This window comes from Alternaria conjuncta, assembly GCF_024043145.1.
Source record: "Alternaria conjuncta strain BMP 0040 chromosome Unknown scaffold_7, whole genome shotgun sequence".
NCBI lineage: Eukaryota > Fungi > Ascomycota > Dothideomycetes > Pleosporales > Pleosporaceae > Alternaria > Alternaria conjuncta.
Window position 1 is genome coordinate 3127 of NW_026250096.1, and position 21095 is coordinate 24221.

The 21095-nt window shown below is 51.2% G+C and overlaps 7 protein-coding genes across 7 annotated transcripts; 5 read left to right on the top strand and 2 right to left on the bottom strand.

The window, feature by feature from the left end:
* Positions 1 to 3971: 3971 nt before the first annotated feature.
* On the top strand, positions 3972 to 4811 carry J4E85_005082 (uncharacterized protein; the record flags this gene model as incomplete). The annotated part of the gene is made up of 1 exon (XM_051469332.1): positions 3972 to 4811. One exon carries the CDS (start codon positions 3972 to 3974, stop codon positions 4809 to 4811), a length of 840 nt encoding a protein of 279 aa, XP_051326163.1.
* A 148-nt stretch (positions 4812 to 4959) lies between these two features.
* Positions 4960 to 6677, bottom strand: J4E85_005083 (uncharacterized protein; the record flags this gene model as incomplete). The annotated part of the gene is made up of 2 exons (XM_051469333.1): positions 4960 to 5657; positions 5720 to 6677. 2 exons carry the CDS (start codon positions 6675 to 6677, stop codon positions 4960 to 4962), a joined length of 1656 nt encoding a protein of 551 aa, XP_051326164.1.
* A 555-nt stretch (positions 6678 to 7232) lies between these two features.
* J4E85_005084 (uncharacterized protein) lies at positions 7233 to 8831 on the top strand (the record flags this gene model as incomplete). Its single annotated transcript, XM_051469334.1, has 2 exons — positions 7233 to 7307; positions 7380 to 8831. 2 exons carry the CDS (start codon positions 7233 to 7235, stop codon positions 8829 to 8831), a joined length of 1527 nt encoding a protein of 508 aa, XP_051326165.1.
* A 2625-nt stretch (positions 8832 to 11456) lies between these two features.
* J4E85_005085 (uncharacterized protein) lies at positions 11457 to 12581 on the top strand (the record flags this gene model as incomplete). The annotated part of the gene is made up of 1 exon (XM_051469335.1): positions 11457 to 12581. One exon carries the CDS (start codon positions 11457 to 11459, stop codon positions 12579 to 12581), a length of 1125 nt encoding a protein of 374 aa, XP_051326166.1.
* A 17-nt stretch (positions 12582 to 12598) lies between these two features.
* On the bottom strand, positions 12599 to 13549 carry J4E85_005086 (uncharacterized protein; the record flags this gene model as incomplete). Its single annotated transcript, XM_051469336.1, has 1 exon — positions 12599 to 13549. One exon carries the CDS (start codon positions 13547 to 13549, stop codon positions 12599 to 12601), a length of 951 nt encoding a protein of 316 aa, XP_051326167.1.
* A 115-nt stretch (positions 13550 to 13664) lies between these two features.
* J4E85_005087 (uncharacterized protein) lies at positions 13665 to 17509 on the top strand (the record flags this gene model as incomplete). Its single annotated transcript, XM_051469337.1, has 6 exons — positions 13665 to 13896; positions 13961 to 14496; positions 14552 to 14618; positions 14667 to 16077; positions 16123 to 16565; positions 16620 to 17509. The coding sequence occupies 6 exons, from the start codon at positions 13665 to 13667 to the stop codon at positions 17507 to 17509; spliced, it is 3579 nt and encodes a 1192-aa protein (XP_051326168.1).
* A 448-nt stretch (positions 17510 to 17957) lies between these two features.
* PRT1 (Translation initiation factor 3 subunit b) lies at positions 17958 to 20235 on the top strand (the record flags this gene model as incomplete). Its single annotated transcript, XM_051469338.1, has 2 exons — positions 17958 to 19772; positions 19825 to 20235. 2 exons carry the CDS (start codon positions 17958 to 17960, stop codon positions 20233 to 20235), a joined length of 2226 nt encoding a protein of 741 aa, XP_051326169.1.
* Between the last annotated feature and the right edge of the window lie 860 nt (positions 20236 to 21095).

Below are 21095 nucleotides of genomic sequence, written 5' to 3' on the forward strand. Positions count from 1 at the left end.
CGGGTAATATTACCTAGTATAGAGAACGCTAGATCTACTAGTGCGTATATAGATTAGCTAATTCTATAGTAAGCTAAAGTAACGTTTAGCTATTGCAACGCGTAGAAAGAGATAGACTAGCTTTAGCTAGCTTAAGGTACGTACTACTCTCTTAGATAACTAAGCTCTAATAATAAGGCCTAACAGACTAAAGCGTTAGAGAATAGCCTATAGCTATTAGTATTATTCTAGTGTAGAATATTTAATACTATAATACTTTTAGATATTCTAGGCTGCACGCGCGCTACACTAATAGAGCTAATAAGTTCTTTACCTTAACTAAAAGGTCTAGGTAATCTTATTAAACTTTATTATACTAGAGATAAAGTATTATAATTATTACTTTTTAATAAAAAATACCTAGTAAGCGCGTATTATTAGCATGCGTTAATTACGTCTCTAATCTTTATATACACTACCTATTACTACTACTAATTAAATAGCTTAGTAAGGCGTTTAGACTAGCTTAGAGAAGTTAGTAACAACTACCTTAAGCTAGAAAGTTCTCTAAACTTAGTTATTTAGAGAAAGTAAAAGTTATAATAAGGTCTCTATAGGTAAACCTATAAAGAGATTATTATACAATAACTAGGTAGGCTAAATACTCTCTACTAGGTACTACTTTACAGCGTGCGTAGTAGAGCTAGCTCTACTAAATTATTTACCTATATCTTTTGCGTACTTCTTATTTTCTAGGTAGGCTTACCTACTCTTAGAACTAACTATAAACCTTTTATAATAGTAATTAGCGTTAGTAATAATATAATTAATTATAACTTTTAATAATAGATCTCTTAGTTCTAGTATTAATAAAAAATGTAGCAAAATACAATACGTAGTGTAAATTACAGAATTTAGTAAATTATTAAATCTTTAAACGTATATTACGCTCTTTAGTATTCTAAAGAGTATACCTGTTTAAGCGTTATTTGTACTCTTAAGCTTTACTTAGTGTTAGGCGTTTTTTATTTCTAGTTTGCTAGAAACTCGCCTTAAAGTTATTAGTAGCTAGTCTACTAGTTTTAGAGCGCAGCATAAGTCGCGCTCTTTGCTAGCTAAGGTTAGCGTCTAGTAAGCCTTTTTTTTAACCTTTAACCTTAGATTAGATAGAGATACCTACTAAACTTAAGTATATTAATAAGCAGAGGCATAAGAAACTAACTAGAATTACTCTAGTAATAGCGAGTAAAGTAGTAATAGCTTAAATTTAAAATCTAGCTCTTTTAGAGTCTAAGTTATAATTTATAGAGAACGCTTTAGCTTTAGTAGTAGTCTAAGTTTCTTAGAACAGAACGTTATAGAGAGTAAGAATTCTATATATAGTTACTAGCTATTACTATATAAAGCCCCTTTAATAAGTTAAGTTATTTAGAAATATAGCTCTAAATAAGAGGTACATTTCTTCTAAAGCTAAATATTAGCTAGAGACTAATAGCGTATAAGTAGAGTAATTAAAAGATAAAAAGTACTTTAGAAAAAAAGTTAAATAGCACGTAAAATTATTAAAAGAGAAGCGCTTATAGCTAGACTTACTTATAGTTACTTATCTAGGCTTTTACCTAGTGCACTCTTCTATAGATAGACTAGTATTAGTTTAGGTAGTAAGATAAAGGTCTTTATTACGTACCTCTCTTTAGAGAGGCCTTATAGAGAAGATAACATATTACTAGCCTAGACTAAGGTCTACGCATCTACTAGAATACTAGCGTAATAGCTATAAGCAGCCTGTCTTAAAATATAAACTAAGAAGTCTAACATCTATATAAGTGTTTAGGTATTAAGCCTAAGCGTGTAATAAAAGTAAATAGAGGTAGAAACTTACAAGAGTACACTATTAACTAATTCTAATATCTTTAGAAGAATTTAAGTAAGAGTATAGCTATTAGAACCTAAAAGATAGTAAACTATACTTAAATAGAGTAAAGCTAGAGAAAACTCTAGTAGAGGCTTATAGTAGTTCTAACGTGCAAATTAATTATTAAATTTAGGTATAAAGGCAAAAGACTAATTAAACTATCTAGTAGCTAGTTTCTGCTAAAGTTTCTCTTAGAATAGTAGTAACGTATTTAGTTTTATAAGGTAAAGCAAATAATTAGAGGCCTAGAGGCTAAAATAGCCTTTACCTATTCTTAAACTTTAAATATATAAGAAGTTCTTGTTACTTAATTAAACGTAGATAGTTAAATAAAACGTTATTAGTAGGCTATTTTTAGTAAGTAAAACTAGTAATACAGAATAAACTAAATAGAGAGTTAAAGTACTAGAATATACGCTTATTAGATACTATAAAAGGTATTAGTTTAACTAGATAGTAGAAGAGTAGCTATAGAAGTTAAAATCTACTAAGAAATATATAATAACTTATCTACTAAATAAACTAGCTCTAAAAATAGATAGCGCTTAAGTGTATTACTTATTCTTTATAAAGTTAAGTTTAATATTTAAAAATCTTAGAGTATAGATATAAAAACTAATTAATTAAGTTTTTAAAGTATAATTAGCTATATAAATTAATATAATTCTAGTATATTATTACTTTAAAAAGTAATATAGTAAATTAATATAATACTTATAGTATAATATTACTATAAGTAAAGCTAATAGATATTAAAACTTTATCTAGCTTTACTTATAGTAGTAATTTTATTTTATATATTTTATTAACTTACTATATATACTATAATATAAAATATTTATAATACTAAATAGAAGTAAATAAGTTAAAATAAAAGTAATATAATAAGTATATAATATATAGTATAAAGTATATAGCTAATAAAAGCTTATACTAGCTAGCTTATAGATAGACTATAAAATTATTTCTAGTAAGTTAGTATTTTAAACTAAAAGTAGAAAATTATAGTACTATATATAAAGCTATAGTATTATTTTAATCTTATACTAAGATAAGATTTATACTTTAGTAAGTTAATAAATCTAGAAATCTATAATAAAGATTTAATAGTAACTTTAGTCTTTTTATATTTTAGTATATTTTATATTTCTAGTATTTATCTTAGTAATAATTTATATACGTTTATCTTAAATCTATTAAAAAAAGTTTACTTCTAGATTTATTTAAAAGCTTCTATTCTTTAAATAAATATCTTAGAACTATACTTTACTAATATATATTAGATAGACCTATCTTACGTACCTTAACTACGCGCTTACGTGCATTAGGTAATACTATGCGACTGTCTTATTCCCGGAGACGCTAAAGGTTAACAGGCTTAAGAAAACCAACCCGTTCTGCACGTTCTAGATTTCTTTTCACCAGCATCCCCTACGGTATTAAACGTCTTTCTTCGCCCGTAGTTAGTCTTTATCGCGATTACCCTGCACAAATGGCCAGTCAACGCGTCGACGCGAAGGAGGTTGCAGACTTGAACACTGTCATGGGTCGCAACCTTCAGACATGGCCTGGCGCGCGCGACATTGGGATACAAGAAGCCACCCTGAATGCTGAAGCTCGCCATCAAGATGCACAGCACACACACGACAAGCCAAGCCAGCCTGCTCTCGCCCGCGTACTTTCGCGTCGATCGGCAGCTTCATTCGACCCAGGCCCCGCTCCCGATGGTGGCCTCACAGCTTGGACCCAAGTCCTATGCACGCACCTAACTATCCTGACCACCTTTGGCTTCTTCACGTCATTCGGCGTGTATCAGACCTACTACGAAAACACACTCGGCATAGCTTCCTCGACCATTTCCTGGATTGGATCGCTTCAGGTATTCCTTCTCTTCTTCCTTGGCACTTTTACAGGCCGTGCTACGGACGCTGGACTTTTTCGCCCGGTCTACATCGCTGGTGCGTGCTTTCAGCTACTCGGTATCTTTACCTTGGCGGAGAGCAAAAGTGTTTGGCATGTCTTTCTCTCTCAGGGCGTATGTCTGGGAATTGCAAATGGGTTGCAATTCTGTCCGTCCATGGCCCTTGTCTCCACTTACTTTGTCAAGCGTCGTGCTTTTGCGCTGGGCTTCACAGCGCTGGGGTCCTGCACCGGGGGCGTCATTTTCCCGGTTATCGTGCAGCAATGTCTACCCAGCTTAGGCTTTCCATGGACGATACGCATCATCGGCTTTATCATGTTGCTCATGAATGCCATCACCATCGGCTTGTACCGTACCCGGCTCCCTCCCAGGAAAAGCGGTCCATTGGTCGACTGGGCGAGCTTCACGGAACTGCCATATGCTCTGTACTGTGCTGGTGCCTTTTTCAGTTTCTGGGGGTTATATTTCGCTTTCTTCTACATTGGAAGTTATGCGCGAAATGTTCTTGGTGCCAGTTACCAGCAAAGTATCAATCTGCTTCTCGTGCAAGTATGCATGGGGTTTATTTTTCGCCTACTGCCGACCTACTATGCCGACAAGGTTGGTGGGCTTAATGTTCTAATACCGTTCGCGTTTGTCTGTGGTATCATGATGTTCGTATGGATTAGAATCAACTCCATCGTCACCCTGTACATATTTGCTGTCATATATGGAAGCGGGAGCGCCGTTATCCAGGCGCTTTGGCCTGCGGTAATCGGAAGTATGAGTCAGGAGAGAGATCTGAAGAAGTCTGGGGTGAGGATGGGCATGGCCTTCACCGTGGTGAGTATATCGAGTTTTACAGGTCCGCCACTAGCTGGAGCAATCATCCAGAGCCACAATGGCAACTACACGTATGCGAATGTTTGGGCGGGTCTGTCATTCTTTGTAGGAGGGTTTCTTTTACTTGCTACTAGGGTGTCGCTGGTAGGCTGGGACTGGAAGGCAAAAGTCTAGAGGTAGCTTGCATCGAGCGTTCCTTGGCCTACCTTTCGTGCGTTGCCGCGATGTGTTCAGGATGACTAGGATTGGGGGGGTACAAGGGAACATGTTCCGTGCGATCTATGGGAATATCATGACTTGCGACGTTCTTGCACTATCCTTCCTATTTATCCTTGAGCGTAGTGACCCTTGCTAACAGGCTGGGGTCTTCTCTCTCTTTGTCCATCTTGGCATGCCAATCCGCCTCGGCCTTGGCTGCATTTTTGCGAACCCGCGCAGTGTTCCACTTCATATAATAACAGCAAAGCGGGAAGAAGATTGAGTCTACCACAGCCCAGGCAGATAAGATTCCAAAGTTCAAGCCAACTCGTGGATGCAGATCGAACAGGATTGACCGTGTGAGCTCGACGATATTGTGCATCGGCCAACCATAGCCCCAGCGATAAAAGCTCGGTGCAAGCTCGAGGGCATAAAACCCAGTGGCGACATTGCTGATGACCCATAAAATGAGCCACAACGCCGTCCAAGGGGAGCCCAGCAGCATGGCCATATTCTCGCTCGCAAGGCCAAAAGCAATCATTCCAATCCAATTGCCCATCCAGTATACCAAGAAGGTACCTCTGCCATACGCGTTAGGGTTACCGGCGGGCTGATTGTGGGAGGCAGTAGGACGGTCCATGGGCATAAGGTAGGCGAGGCTGACAAAGGAGTAGACGAGAGAGAGAAAGAAGTAAGATGCGACCGTCGCGATGTAGCGCCACACGATAAGCTGATAGAAGTGCAGCGGTGGATGACCTTTGGGCGAGAGGTACTTCAGATGGATAGGTAGGAAGAACGTAAAGCTAAAGAAGGAGATGATGACTAGATAGCGGTGTAAGATATTAGTATATGTCACATGCGGTTCGTACAGGAACATTGCTCACTCAGGTATATAAGGCCAATGCTAACCGCGGGTGTAGCAATAGGCGGTCCAAAGGGGCGTAAGTCGTTGACGGTGAACTCAATGCCGGGAGAGAGAGCTTGGGGTGCGATGTCTAGGCGCATGTCCGTAACTGAAACGTTGTTCTGGAGAAGATGTGCGATCCACGCGCGGCCAAATTCGGTGACTACGCGCTTCTGGAGGGTGTTAATACTTGGTACAATGTAAGTCGAGGTGGTAATTTGATCGCGCGCCGAATTATAGATGATCTGGCAGGCACCCAAGGGATCGTAGCTCGCGTTCCCCAGTTTCACTTCGGCATCGAGCATTGCTGTGGCGTTGGAATTGATGATGACGGCCGCCCAGGCATGGAAGTCGTAAACTTTGTTGCGTACGTTCAGCGAGTCGTTGCTGAAGTCTTCGGGAGACGCAAAGGTGTAGCCAGGCACCACGCCATCTTCCTCCATAATGCTGCGAACAGTGCGAGTGACAAACGGACCCACGAAGGGTGCGACCCCGGTAAACGGTGGCTGGCCATCGAAGTCTACAACGGAGATGTTCAGACCCCCCACGTTTGCATTTTGACGAAACAGTGCACCCCAGAAAAGGCAAAGAAAGGCCATGATGGCAATGGCGAGAATGAGATTTGTACGAAGCCAGAGCCTGATCACGTGTAGCCTGACACCGGCCATGGACGAGTGAAAGAACCCGACAGGCGCCTGTTCTTGCACGATCCTGCGGCTACTCTTTGTGCGGCCACGCTGCAGCGTTGTTAGCCTATTGGGAGCGGCGGTGGTGCCATGCACCGTCTCAGTCTTGACACCCGTGGTCTGCTGCTCCAGAGGAGTAGAGCTGGCGGCGGCGGAAGCTTGTATACCCAGCTCGGACTCGCTAGATGAGCTGAAATCGTATTCGTGATGATATCGTGGGGCGATCTGACATCCAAGTGTGGAATGAGACATGTTGGGCGCTATGATTGATGACCTACTGGACATTTTCACTGCTTATATTTCCTGAGGCCCTGACACTTAGTGCTTGCTGTGGGTTGCTGACGGATGTACGCTAAAGTGACGCTAGTTCATTTGCAGTGAGATGATTCGACGGTTCCGTCTCCAGTGAACGCTACCTACCTATGTAGTTACCTACCTAGATAAGCTTCACTCCCGAGGTCTTGAGTTACGGCCGATGTGGCTGATGCCAAAATCATTGCTCAGCATTCTAGGTAAACTGATTCGAGCTATTTGAACGGTTCAGTAGAGATTCCGCTTGTGAGCCCAACGATCAGAGCTGCGCGTGTGGTTCCCAGATGGTACGAAACCCGAAATCGGTATAGCTTGGTGGCTGACATAAGCCCGGGAGAATCCAGGAACCACCTGAGCACGGATCCGCTCAATCGCGCCGCATGCCAACCGCTCAACTCTCATCATGACGGACGCGGACACCTGTGGCTTCAATTACTGCCTTTGCGGGGAATCGGGCCTTCGGTGCATCGCTTCAGACCCATCTACAGAATAGGCATGTCGGGCAGGGGGCGCAGAGGCGGTCGCAGCGCTAGAGGTTGCAGAGGACGAGGCAGAGGCAAGACGCGAACAGTATGCTACCGCCAAATCGCGAGACAATCGTGAGACAATCGCCACAACCAAACACTACTAAAATATGCGCAGTGGGAGTGGGAAGCATACACGCCTGGCGCCGAGGTGTACGACCAGTTATGGCGCATTCGCAAGGAGCCTGCCACTGTCACCGCACGACTACCTAACGTCTGCCCTATGTCGAACGCACGAACGCGAATACTCCATCGCCGACAGACCGAGGACCGCTTCAAGCGGGAGCTATACACCGTAGAGGTCACATATACGGGCGGACCGGGGAGTGCACGGGACGGTATTGCCCTTACACAGCTTGAGGATGTGGACCTGCAACGCATACTGCAGTTCGTTTCTCCAGCTGAACTGGAACGATATGAAACTGAGCAGTTCAGGCTCGAGGCAGAGGCAGAGGCCATTGCTATGCGCACCGAGGCCGAAGACCTGGCGCGTCGCCAACTGCGAAAGAATGCCAAAGGGCCAAACGCCAGCAAAGGGAGCCGCATGCTCAGCGCGCTCGCCTTCTCTGTAGAGCCGACCCTACGTTCACGGGGTCGACCGAGAGCCACACGCGGAAAATGCAGGGGAAGGGCGAGAGGTGTAGAGCCAACAAGAGGCCTCGTCGTAAGCTCCCGACAGCTCAAGAATGACATGCACGAGCAGCTGGTAGACAGCGAACCTATTGTGTTCGATCGTACAACCGAACACATCGGACAACCCACGCAGACATCGCCCAACACCACACGCTCAGCTTTTGTCGCCAACAGCGCTCTTTCGGTATCACCAATAGCCAGGAGAGTATCCATCTCTGTCCCTCGACGGGAACTTTCAGAAGTTTCCGAACCTTCCGAACCAGAAGATGTGGACTACTTAGTGCTCAGCGACAATGATGCAAAATCTACAAGAGGCGACTTACCATCGCTCGCAATCGAGGTTGGGAATGCGGGCAGCAGTAAAGATCGTCCGTCCTCTAGCCCATCCGGGATCGAGAGCACTCTTCCATGTCAACTTCACCCCATCATACCCGCTTTTTCACCGTCTGCTGATAACGTGCTCCAAGAAGCTCCAACGGCAGCTCCATTTTCCGCGCGAGACTCTGGCTCCCCAGCTCCATTGGATTTCAGGGTGGCGGACGTCCTTCTGCAGACAGCGTCTTCCTCTAATTATTCAGCGCTTGCTGCATCAGACCAAGACGACATAATACCCCCACAACCCGCTTCGCCGCAATTTGAATCGGACGGATACGTTGGCAGCCGAATAACATCTATGCGCACATTGTATCCGGGACAACAGTCGCTCGAACACAACAACGAAGACGATGCAGAAGTGGATGTAACGGAAGAGTTTGCTGTAGAGGCTATCGTGGCGCACTTTCACGAGCACGAGAAGAACTACTACCTCGTCAAGTGGGAGGGATACGAAGACAGCCATGATTGGCTTCCTGAAGAAGATCTTGAGGGCGCTGCAGACCTGGTCACTGAATACAAGGAGCGGATTGGATGGAGGAACAAGAAAGTCGAAATAAGATGACATGATGTAACGAATGGGTTGAATGTAGATATGGGCTTCAATCTCTTAGTTGGTCGTCAGAAGACCAGGCATGTTGCCATGTCCCAATGCCTCATCTGCACCGTATCCATGTGCCTGCATCAGACGTTTCGAATTCCATCCACAGGGCTAGTGTAAAAGAGGGGTGCGTCTCGGACAGACCCGTGTGTTGATCTGCTTACGTATATTGACTTACCTCCCTTGCTTGTTTCAGATCTGATAATGTCGTCGCATGATAATGTGGTTCGTGGGACAACAGAGCTCGTCCCGGTGAACTCATCAACATCGTAAGTTTGCCACACTGCATGCGAATAAGATCGCCATACCGCGTCGTGCTCCTCATCTATAAGTTGGCTTGCATGAGAATTCATTCAATGAGTGAAGATGTAGTGTTGCCGAACAAGGTCCACGACTTCACATCCAAATTATCAAGGTTGCGTCGCTGGTTCTCGCACAGAGAGGATCGCACACCTTGCACAACACGCGCACGTTAACCAGCTGATATCGTAGGCTCGATGTTTTGCTTCGCGGAATGTGCGTCTGCTACCAGTTCTTGCTTGATCGCAATGTGACTAGAAGCTTCCTCCTGGTCGAGGTTCACCAGCGCAGTAACTGCGGTAGATAGGTCCGGAACTATTGGCCTTAGTGGTGGGCGATTCTGCAGGGTTTGCCAATATGCGTATAAGTTAGACGCCGACTTGAATCGTCTACTTCCTCCTACGCTCACGGATGCTGTGCAGACTTCACTCTTATACGGGTCCTGTTGCACTAGGCTCGGAGAGTCGATTTGCAGATCTCTGACCGAAGCAAAAACGTTGCGAACTACATAACCTATTAGACGTCTTTTGGAAGTTCTGAAAGCAGCAGACTAGGCAAGTGTCCAAGTTGATATAATTCTGTTAAGGGCTGGAAACCTTTTGTTTTGTAAAAAAAAACAGAGAAAAGGAAAACTCTATTGCGCATTCGAGGCATCGACTCGGGGCACTTCTCTCGCTCTCTGAGCAGTTCGATACACTAACACAATGTCCTAGTTGAATTGATACTATCATCCAGCAGCAGCTGGACCACACACTCCCCAAAAGTCGTCAAACCTTTGGATGCTGGCAAAGTGGTAATTCTCTCGGATGTATAATGTTGAAAACTTAGGATCGTCATTCTGATCATTCAGAAACACATTTGGCATCCTCGATCATACGGATACATTTACTTCCAGAACAAACGCATTCGTGCGTGGACGCTATCGTCAATATTTGTTGGTCCTTCCCCATACGCAACCGATATGCTGGTAGTCGTCCCTTGCACAACTTGCGACGTTCGTTCTCTACCCGAGTCTCTACCACTATGTGATCTGGATTTATACATCCTGGTTGATGACATAAATGGCTAGCATGGGCGCTTTCGTAAAGGAGCCGTCGGCGGTCTTCTTGGCTGAATTTATAGTCAGCCTACGTGAATAGCATGCAGAAGCGTGTCTGCCACCTGGTTGATGACAGCTCTTGGTGACAGATACGTGTGTAAAGTATCTAGGTGTGCATGTGCGCCTATGATAGAAGAGCAGCTACTCACGATTTATACCCTATGACAACAAGTCGAGCAGCGGACTGTGCCACCATGCGATCGAATCTTGGTGTACCGCTGGAACCCCTCTTACGGGTACTGATTGGAGCAATTTGTATATAGCCGTTTCTCTGAGCCGAAAATTAGTTCTTTTCTTGACAATCCAAGGAACAGTTATTCGCTATGCAACGCGATACGAGATCACGGAACCTCACCTCCCGATTCTTGCGCTTGCGAGGCAAGATGCACCCTGCACAATTTGTCTCCGCTTCGAGGTATGCCTGCCCGGCATTGTTGTAACCTTTGTGCAGTCTACCCAGGGTAGTGCGCGCGTTGTATGGCGAACAAGCTTCGAGTTGTGTCCATGCGCGTCCCTTTTCCATGGCTTGGCTCGTGGAATAGAAAGTCTAACGTATGCAGTGTATTGTTCGAGAAGTCGTTGCATGTAAGAAGCCACCTGGGCAAATAGCACTAGAGGTTACCCATGTATTAGATCATCCCGAGGTCGCATCGTAAACAACAACACAACGCGAATAACATTGGAATGATGACATCATAAGCCGCGGGTCGCCATCATGATGCCGCCATCACCGTCATGTATCGATATGAAAGGCGCCGCATCTCTCCCTCTATCGTGGTACCTAGGTAGCGAATGGGCTTGCGGGTGCAGATCTCCCTTGGACGTCCAGGCAACCAGACTTTGTGTTTGATCATGACGTGTGAACCATAATCACTTTGGCCAAGGGATTTCAACCCCACGAACATGAAAACTCATAGTGATGCAGAGGAGAATGGTTGGACAAAGCTTGACGTAAGGGTAGATCTTGGATGTTCACCACGAGTGCCAGGGGATGACAAATTCGTGACGAACCGTGCTTACACAGTATCAAACATTAGCAGTGATGGTCTAAGTTGATGTATACGTCAAATATATTGTTCGCGTTACGTGACACGTGACGCGATGTCTCCAGGGTTCAGCCGAGGTCGTGGCTGAGCGACATGCAACAACACAACACAGCGACCACCGTCACTCTTGCACGCGACACAAGCATGTCGTCTTCTACGCGCTACGCCTACCCCTTTGCCGCCTCTCCCGACATCATTCGCTCGCACCAGAAAGACGCCTACTTCTCCGGCGTGCTTCTCGATCAGCTCTCGACGCTGTTGCGCAAGCTCTATGGCGCGCGCACGTCGCATACGTATGCGTCCGAGACGCGTGTAGCCGGAGAAGTCCTTTACCTCGGTCTGACGACGCTGATAGGGAACCGGACCCTGGGCGAGGAATACACAGACATTGTCCAGGTGGAAAGCGAAAGCGGACGCCTGCCGGCGCTGGGCCGCAGAGCTGGATACATACTCGGCTGCATCTTGGGGCCATATGTGCTCGGGAGGGCATTGCCGGCCTTGAGGCGGCGAGTGCGCGCAAAGCTCGAGGCGAATTTGCGGTGGCATGCACGACAACAGGCACAGCAGAGTGGGAGCAAGACACAGATAGGGCGACCGTTGGGCATGCGCGTACAAAACTACCTACTCCGAAACCTCGACACCATTACATCGCCATCACCCGTGTACGCTCTCTCGTTGGCAACGTTTTACTTCTCCGGGAGCTACTACCACCTCTCAAAACGGATATGGGGGCTCCGGTACATCTTCACGCGCCAGGTGACCGAGGGCGACAATCGCGCAGGCTACGAAGTCCTGGGCGTATTGCTAGTCCTACAGATGGCTGTACAGGCTTACCTACACGTGCACAATACTGTCACCTCTTCGACAGCGGCAGTGGGTGGCGGCCACCCGCAAGGCACGTCGGCCATTGTCGGTGGCGGCGCAGAAGTGTCTCTGGATCCCAATGCTTACAGCGCCAACAACGCGCTACTATTCGACGCAGCGTCGGCGGTGCCCATAGCGGCGCCGTCCGACGTGCAAAAGTGGACACAGACACCAGCGTTGGACAAGGCAAGATACGAGCTGGAGGGGGAGGAAACAATGGGATGGATTGGCGGCGGCAATCGGAAATGTACGCTGTGCCTGGAAGAGATGAAGGATCCGAGTGTGACGACGTGTGGTCATGTCTTCTGTTGGACGTGTATCGGGGACTGGGCGCGGGAGAAGCCCGAATGCCCGCTTTGTAGGCAGACGTGTCTAGTGCAGCATGTGCTCCCGCTGAGGGGGTAGACGGGTGGCGTGTACAATCACAATATCTTCTCGGCCTCATCTATCAGTCGCTCTACCTGGAATGCGCTGTCTCCGCGGGTGAACATGTCGAGAAGCTGGCTGCGGCCCTTGCCCTCTTCCGTCTGCACGTAGAACTTCTGCATGCACATGACGAGCCATCTGGCGTCGTCGACGGATACGCCCCTGTTCTCAGTGACCAAGCCCTGGCCCAGGACCAAGTTGTGGGTCTCGGCGAGCTCGTGGTGGAAGGTGACGGTGGTGTGGGGACTGGCGAACTCGCCCCTGAGCTTGAACTCTGCCAGTGTCGTGAACATGAGCGTGGTGGTATCGACGTGCGGGTGGGAGAACTGGAGATAGTGCAGCTCGGCGGCTTGCTGCGTCTGAGGCGGCTGCTGCGAGGCCGATGGGGCGTCGGCGGGTATCTCGCGGGGGACAGGGAGGACGAACGAGGGGTGCTGTTTGGCGCTGCGAAGGAGCTGGGAGAAGGTGGTGGCGGGGACAGCGAAGTGGATGCTCTGCGGGTTGGCAGCGTGGCGTAGGCGCCACAGGGCCTGGACTTCCTTGCTGGGGAGCGCCTGGACTTTGGCGAGGTCGAGGAACGAGTTGAGCGTCTTGACGCCCGGCGGCGGGGCCGTAGGAGAGCCTGGCGCAGCGGGCGGCGGCGGCGGAGGTGAGGGCCAGGGAGTCTCGGGCGGCGGCGTCAGGGGCGCGGTTGCGCCGGGCACTATGGCCTGCTTGCGCAGCTCCTCGATCTTGTCCTTGTACTGCTCCTTGAGCTCGTCGAGGTCCTTGAGGCCCTGTTGGCGCGCCTTGTGCTCGAGCTTGTCCCGGTACTTGGCGAGGATGCGCTCTTGCGAGTCGTGCGTGGCGAGGAAGCGGACGTCGTGCACCTGCGCCCAGCGGCGCTGGACGGCGCGCGGGCTGGCGAGCGGCTGGCGCAGGGCGTGACGCAGCGTGGGGAGAAGCATGGTGGGCGTCGAGGAAGCAGCAGCGGGGGTGCAGAGTGAAGGGAAATTGCTGCGACGACGACGGCGGACGTGCGCCCATGCCCGCCGCTAGCGCGCGGGAGTAGCCACGGCGCCAATGCTGCTACTGCGACAGATCACGGCATATCGTACATCGCATATCGCATATCGCATATCGCATACCGCATATCGCATACCGCATCGCGCACCGCGCATCGCGCAGACCGCCGACCGCCTATCCATCCCGCCTCCCCTCGTCCGCCTCGACGGGCTGCTGCCAGCGGGCATGGGCGCAGTCAACAGCAAGGCCGGCGACGCAGGCGCCCTCTATCTGCGCGACCAGACTCGATGTAAGCCGCCGCCTCGATCCAGCTCGCCCGCTCGCCCGCTCGCCCTGCTAACCCTCGCGTGCAGTCTCCGTCGCCGCCCTCACCATCACCAACGCCCGCAACCGCACGCTACTCCACGTCTCGCCCAACGCCTTCCCCGCCGCCCGCTATGCCGCCAAGCGCGAGCCGGGCGACGACACCCTCATCGACTTCGTCCAGGACCCCGACGCGCTGCCCTACGCCGATGGCCCGCCCGCCTTCCTGCTGCGCCTGCCCAGCGACGACGAGCTGCTCTTCCACTTCACCTTTGTCCTGCGCCAGCACCTCGCCGTCCCCGCCACCTACACGCCTCCCCCGACGGCCCACGGCGCCCCCACGGGCCTCGTCGACACCCACATCCATGGCCTGACGTTTGTCTTTGCCTCGAGCGAGCGCGACCTCGACAATCTCGTCACGCGCGAGTTCCACGCCAACCCCAACCTCCACAAGAACCCCCAGGTCGAGCTGGTCGGCGACTACTCCACCGCCGGCCACTCGTCGGTCCAGTTCCAGTGGTCGTGGAAATGGACTCCGCCCCGCGCCCCCGAGTCGCGCCCCGGCGGCTGGCGCACCAGCTGCAGTGTGTGTAGCCCGCCTCGTCTGCCACTCCGTCGCCGCAACTGCTGACCCCCTCCAGTTCGTCGAGTATGACCAGCGCGCCCACCGCCTCGAGACGCTGGCGAGCTTCACCGTCTGGGTCCAGAGTCCGTACCATCCCCCGCCCTGCCCCCAACATCCGCTGACTACAACAGACACGCCGCGCCAGCTGCAGAGCCCAAAGTCGCCCTCGCCGCGCCTCGAACTCGGCGTCCCTCCCCGCCTGCGCGTCCCCTCGGCCCAGTCGATAGAGTCTCGCGTCAGCGACTCGGCAGGCGAAGACCGCGAGTGGGACGCGATACCTCCGCGATCGCCCATCTGCGAACCCATCCCCGAGCACAGCCTGGGCCTCGTACCGAGCCACACCACCACACTGGCGAGCGGCACCGCCTCAGTCAAGCTCGACGTCTCACGCCCCGGTGAAGACCTCAGTCAGACCGACGATGGGCCGCTGTTTCGCGCCACCATGAAGTCACTCGAGCAGAAGACGGGCAACATGCGCACCAGGTGGAAAAAGGTCCTCAAACGCGCCGAGTCCGCCATGGAGGCCCAGGTCGCATGCAACAATGCCATGGCCGACCTCATGGACGCGCTCAGAGAGGCCTCGTCGTCCAATGCAAACGCAGTGCAGCCGGCCATTGACCACTACTTTGACAAGATTGCCAAGGAGATTCTGGGCTACGAAAAGTCCAATTCCACAAACATCCAAAAACTCATCATTGATCCCATATACAAGCTTTACAATATCGACATCAAGCAGGCCGAGACGAAACGCAAGGACTTTGAGGAGGAGAGCAAAGACTACTATCAATACCTAGGACGATATCTCGGCCAACGGCAAGACTCACTGAAGGAGAAGAAGCGCGCCGAGACCGACTCAAAATACCAAGCCAAGAGGCGCAACTTTGAGCTGAAGCGCTTCGACTACTCCTCATTTATGCAGGACCTGCATGGAGGTCGGAAAGACCAGGAGGTGCTCTCCCACCTTACGCAATATGCCGATGCCCAAGCCAAACGCTATCTTGAGACGGCGAAGAAGATTGAGACCATGCTGCCGCACCTAGAGGCCCTGAGCTGCGAGGTCAAAGAGGCAGACAAGGAGTTTCAGATCCAGAGGACCGAGCGCGAGGAGAAAAGACGAGCGCTGGAGACGATTAAAAAGACTTTCGATGAGGTACCCGTGCCCTCCCTCACATCTCCCGCAGCATCAACAGGCAGTGTGCCGAAAACAACGTCGAGGTCAGATCCAGAGCCGCCTCCTGGCCGCAAGGGCAGTCTTGTACCCATGTTTCAAAGCACAGTCATGCCGCCCCAGACTATCTCATCTACAAGCATTCCCTCCTCCATAGCGTTACCGCAGAGCCCCGAGGCTACCAAGGCGAGCCTGGCCATGGCGGCCCCGCAGCCGGACAAGTTCAAGGGAATCAGAGATCTCGAAGAAAAGGACCCCGCTGCAATGGCCGAAGCTGGTTCGGGTGCGCACCGCAAGGAAGGTCTTCTGTGGGCCCTCAGCAGGCCCGGAAGCCATGTGGATCCCAAGGGCTTGAACAAGCAAGCCTGGCATAAGTAGGTATAGCCTCTTTCAGTCGGAAGCCTGCTGACATTATCCAGGTTCTGGATCGTCCTTGATCAGGGGAGGCTTTCAGAGTACACCAACTGGAAGCAGAGTCTAGAGCTGCACATGGAACCAATCGACCTCCGCATGGCCTCAGTAAGGGAAGCGCGCAACGCAGATCGCCGGTTTTGCTTCGAAGTCATCACCCCCCAATACACGCGAGTGTACCAGGCAACCAATGAAGAAGACATGAAGTCGTGGATCAGTGCAGTCAACAATGCTTTGCAGACAGCTGTTGAGGCGACAGGAAAATCGGATCGGCCATCAACAGACTCGCTGCCTGGACAGACGCACCGAGATATTGCATCAGTGCTCACGGGTAAGAGTCCATCAATGTCAAGTCATCGAAACACGTACGGCTCCAAGGCACCGGCGCGGCATGCCACAGTAGGTGATCGACCTGGCGGATACCGGCGAGAGGAGGCGTTTGGCGATGAAGGTAAGCTGCTTAAGCAGGTAAGAGACGCGGATTCCAGCAACAAAATGTGCGCAGATTGCGGTACGGAGATCAAGGTGGACTGGGTTTCCATCAACCTCGGCATCATCATTTGTATCGAATGCAGTGGCATACATCGGTCACTCGGCACCCACATTACAAAGGTGCGTTCTTTGACTCTGGATGTCACGTCCTTCACTCCCGATATCATCGAGATACTGCTCAAGATCGGCAACCGCGTCAGCAATTCCATCTGGGAAGCAAGACTGGAACCCGGGCTGAAGCCGGGGCCAATGTCGACAAGAGAGCAAAGGCTGCATTTCATTACTTCAAAGTACGCCGATCGGACCTACGTAGCACCCATAACACCGACCATGTCACACTACGCAAATCCAGAGGAGACGCTTCTAGCGTCGGTTAAGAAGAACGACATTCAGAACGTGCTCTACGCTCTAGCTCTGAGGGCAAATGCAAACGCACGCGACCGATCACGAGGCACACACGCCGTGTTTCTAGCGCTTGCAGCCGCCGACCCAGCATCTCCTTCAGCGACGGCATCACCAGCAAGCTCGCCAAGCTCAGCGGCTCGCCCAGGCACAGCGCAGCCTAGCCGCAAAGCGTTCCCCGTAGCGGAGCTGCTGCTGCAAAACGGGGCCGAGCTGCCAATGCTGCCAGCGCCCATTCCCCTCGGCCACTCGGCACGAAGCTATCTTGACTTCAAGGCAGAGCAGCGTGCTGGCAAGCGGCCGGCACCCATGGTGGGCAGTCAGGCCGCACCCAGCGCAGAGAAGGCTCCGTCTTTGCCGCCCATCATGGCGGGCAACGGCAGCTCTCCGTCGGAACGAGCGCGCGAACGGGATGCGCGGCTGCAAAAGCGAGTCTCGGCGAGCGGAAGGTTGGTCAAGACTCCGAACGTCGACTTGAGTGAAGGTAAGCGCGGCTCGTAGAGCTAGCCGATGCTTACATGTTGTGTCTTGCTGTAGTGTCTACCTTCCCTGGGCGGCGTGCGGCCTGGTGCGATGGGCGTCAACGGGCTGAGGGTGTCCTGGTGCATGTGACGAGACGAATGGGGGCAATCTAGTGCACGTTGGATCAGGCGTATTGCGGTTGTGTTAGATAGACCATGTTTCGCGGGCGGCAACTGGTTTTGTTTGGGCGTGTTGTGTGTGTACTGTAGTGTAATGAGTAATTCACGACGTGGCCAGCCTGCGAGCCAGACGGGCGTGACTGTGGTGAAGTGTTGGCGCGGACCTCGCATGGAGCTAACGGGCCCGTGGACCCCACTCGAGGGCTAGCGCGCACCAAAATTACCTGGGTCGCAAAGTTATCCAAACCGCACCCCGCCGCTGTATTGTAACTACGACTGCAACCATCACCGCAACCATCACCGCAACCATGGCCTCGGCATACTCGAACCTGCCCATGGACGGCGACGACGAATTCGACGAGAGCCAGATCGACTTTACCGACATCGAAGATCAGTTCCAGGTGCGGCTCGACGAGGGGCTCGACGCCTTTGTCGTCATCGACGGGCTGCCCGTGGTGCCCGAGGACAGCAAGGCCAAGCTCGTCAAGTTCGTGCTGAGGAAGCTCAACAGCGTGGGCAAGGTCAAGGACGACGGCGTGCACATGCCCGTCGGCGAGGCGGGCAAGACGGAGGGATATGCCTTTGTCGAATACAGCGCGCCCGCCGAGGCCGTCGCGGCGGTCAAGCAGCTCAACGGGACTGCCCTCGACAAGAGGCACACCATGGCCGTCAACAAGCTCACCGACATCGACCGCTACGGCAAGGAGGGCCGCATCGACGACGAGTACCACGCCCCCGAGATCCCGCCCTTTGAGCACAAGGAGCACCTGCGCTGGTGGCTCGGCGACCCCGACAGCCGCGACCAAATGGCCATGTACCGCCAGGACAAGGTCGGCGTCTTCTGGAACGACAAGGAGGACCAGCCCGAGCAGGTGGTCGACCGCGAGAACTGGACCGAGTCCTTCATCCAGTGGTCGCCCCAGGGAACCTACCTCACGTCCATGCACGCCCAAGGTGTCCAGCTGTGGGGCGGCAAGGCCTGGAGCCGCCAGAAGCGCTTCGCCCATCCCGGCGTCAACCTCGTCGACTTCTCCCCCAGCGAAAAGTACCTCACCACCTGGTCCCACCGCCCCCTCCAGGTCGACGAGAACCACCCCGTCCCATCGCTCTCGCTCGAGGAGGACGGCAAGAACTACATCATCTGGGACATTGCCACGGGCAAGCCTCTGCGCTCCTTTGCTACCATTGACGTCCCTGGCGGCATCGATGCCGAGGGCAACCCGGTCAAGAAGAAGCTGCAATGGCCGACGTTCAAGTGGTCCTCTGACGACAAGTATGTTGCACGCATGACCCAGGGCCAGTCCATCTCCATCTACGAGCTGCCGCGCATGAACTTGCTCGACAAGACTTCCGTCAAGATCGAGGGCGTCATGGACTTTGAGTGGGCCCCCGCAACGCCCCGCAGAGAAGGCATCAAGACGTACGAGCAGCTCTTCTGCTACTGGACCCCCGAGCTCGGGAGCAACCCCGCCAAGGTCGGCCTCATGTCCGTCCCGTCGAAAGAGATTGTGCGCACCCGAAACCTCTTCAACGTGTCAGACGCCAAGCTTCACTGGCAGTCGGAAGCTGCCTACGTCTGCGTCAAGGTCGACCGCCACTCCAAGTCCAAGAAGTCTCTCGCCACCAACTTGGAAATCTTCCGTGTCCGCGAAAAGGGTGTGCCTGTTGAGGTCGTTGACTCCATCAAGGACACTGTCATCAATTTCGCCTGGGAGCCCAAGGGCAACCGCTTCGTGCTCATTACCACTGGCGAAGTCATCCAGGGCGCCGCTGTTGGCCCCAAGACTGCCGTCTCTTTCTTCGCTCCCGAGAAGCTCAAGGGTGGCGCGCCTGGCAACTTCCGTCACATCCGAACCATTGACAAGAAGAACAGCAATGCCATCTACTGGTCGCCCAAGGGACGATTCGTCGTTGTCGCTGCTCTACAGTCGCAGCAGTCATTCGAACTCGAATTCTGGGACATGAGCTTCGACAGGCCAAAGGAGGAGTCCGAAAAGGGCGACAAGGAAGTCAATGCCAACTTGCAGCTCATGGATACGGCCGAGCACTACGGCGTCACCGACATTGAATGGGACCCGACTGGCCGCTATGTCGCCACAGTCGCTAGTGCCTTCCGTCATCGCGTATGTATCATCATCACTATTATGCTCTTTTGTCTCTGCTGACACGCACTAGATGGAGAACGGTTACCACCTCTACGACTTCAAAGGCACGCTGCTCCGCGAAGAAGCCATCGAAGGCTTCAAGCAGCTCCTGTGGCGCCCACGGCCCCCGACCCTCCTCTCCAAGGAGGAACAAGCCGAGATCCGCAAGAATCTGCGCAACTACTCCAAGGTCTTTGATGAACAAGATATTGCGAAGAAGAGCTCCGCCAACAAGGCTGTGGTGGAAGCTCGCCGCGAGATGCTGGATGAGTGGCGCAGGTGGCGCGAAGAAGTTACACAGAGGCTACGCGATGAAGGCGCCGACCTTGAGCTGGCATCTCTCAAGGGTGAGACGCCTGGTCAAGCGGATGATGGACATCAGGAAGAGATTGAAGAAATCGTAGAGGAGATTATCGACGAGACCGAAGAGGTTGTCAATTAGGTGGTCAAATGAGTAGAACCGAGTTGTGTGACAGCAGTTTCAACCAGCATGCTAGCAGCACATTGCTCCGGGCATATGGAATAACGAAGGTTACTAAGCTCACGTCCACTCACATCCGCCTTCTCCAATGTGTCCCTTGAATGGCGTTGCCGGCTTGTTTTTCGAAGATCGATCATGGTGGAATCAGGACTTACTTGCGTTCTACTTCGAGTGCGTGTGATAGTGTAACAATGTGCACACGAAGCTTCAACGCAATGTTAGCAGGAGCTGCAACTTGAAGCAAGGCCTAAGCCGTCGTTTGAGCGTCTGAGCCAGCCTTTGTCTCGCTGATGGTCCGCAGCTCGGGCGTCGCTCTTTGCTTTGATGCTATCTGACAGTTTCCCGGCCTTGCCTTTTGAGACAACGTAATGGTAATGTGTACATAGGCGATGCAATCAGTGACCAAGCGATGTCCTTCAATTGAGGCTTGTATTGAGATGAACTTGGGCTGTATTAAGGGTGCTTACGTGAAGGAGTGGGGACCTGCCTCCCGTTAGACATTAGTAATATGTGAGAGAGCGTTGCTGCGATAACATAGGATCTAAGTGACCGCTACACAGACTTAATTTCACAAGCTTGTGCACCTTACACAGACGTGCTATGATAATTATAAAAGTTACAAGTATGTTACAGTCTAGCGATTAACCTATGCAATGTACCCAAACTCACTCTAGACTACGGTAATCTAGCTTATTTTCTCTTCCGCCCTTCTAATTTCGCTCCATAATCCTACTCGTGTTAGTACACTCTAAATCTCGCTCACCCTTTAGTCTCTGTGTGCTTACCTGACAGCTGATCCTTAAGCCCTCTTCCAAGCCGAC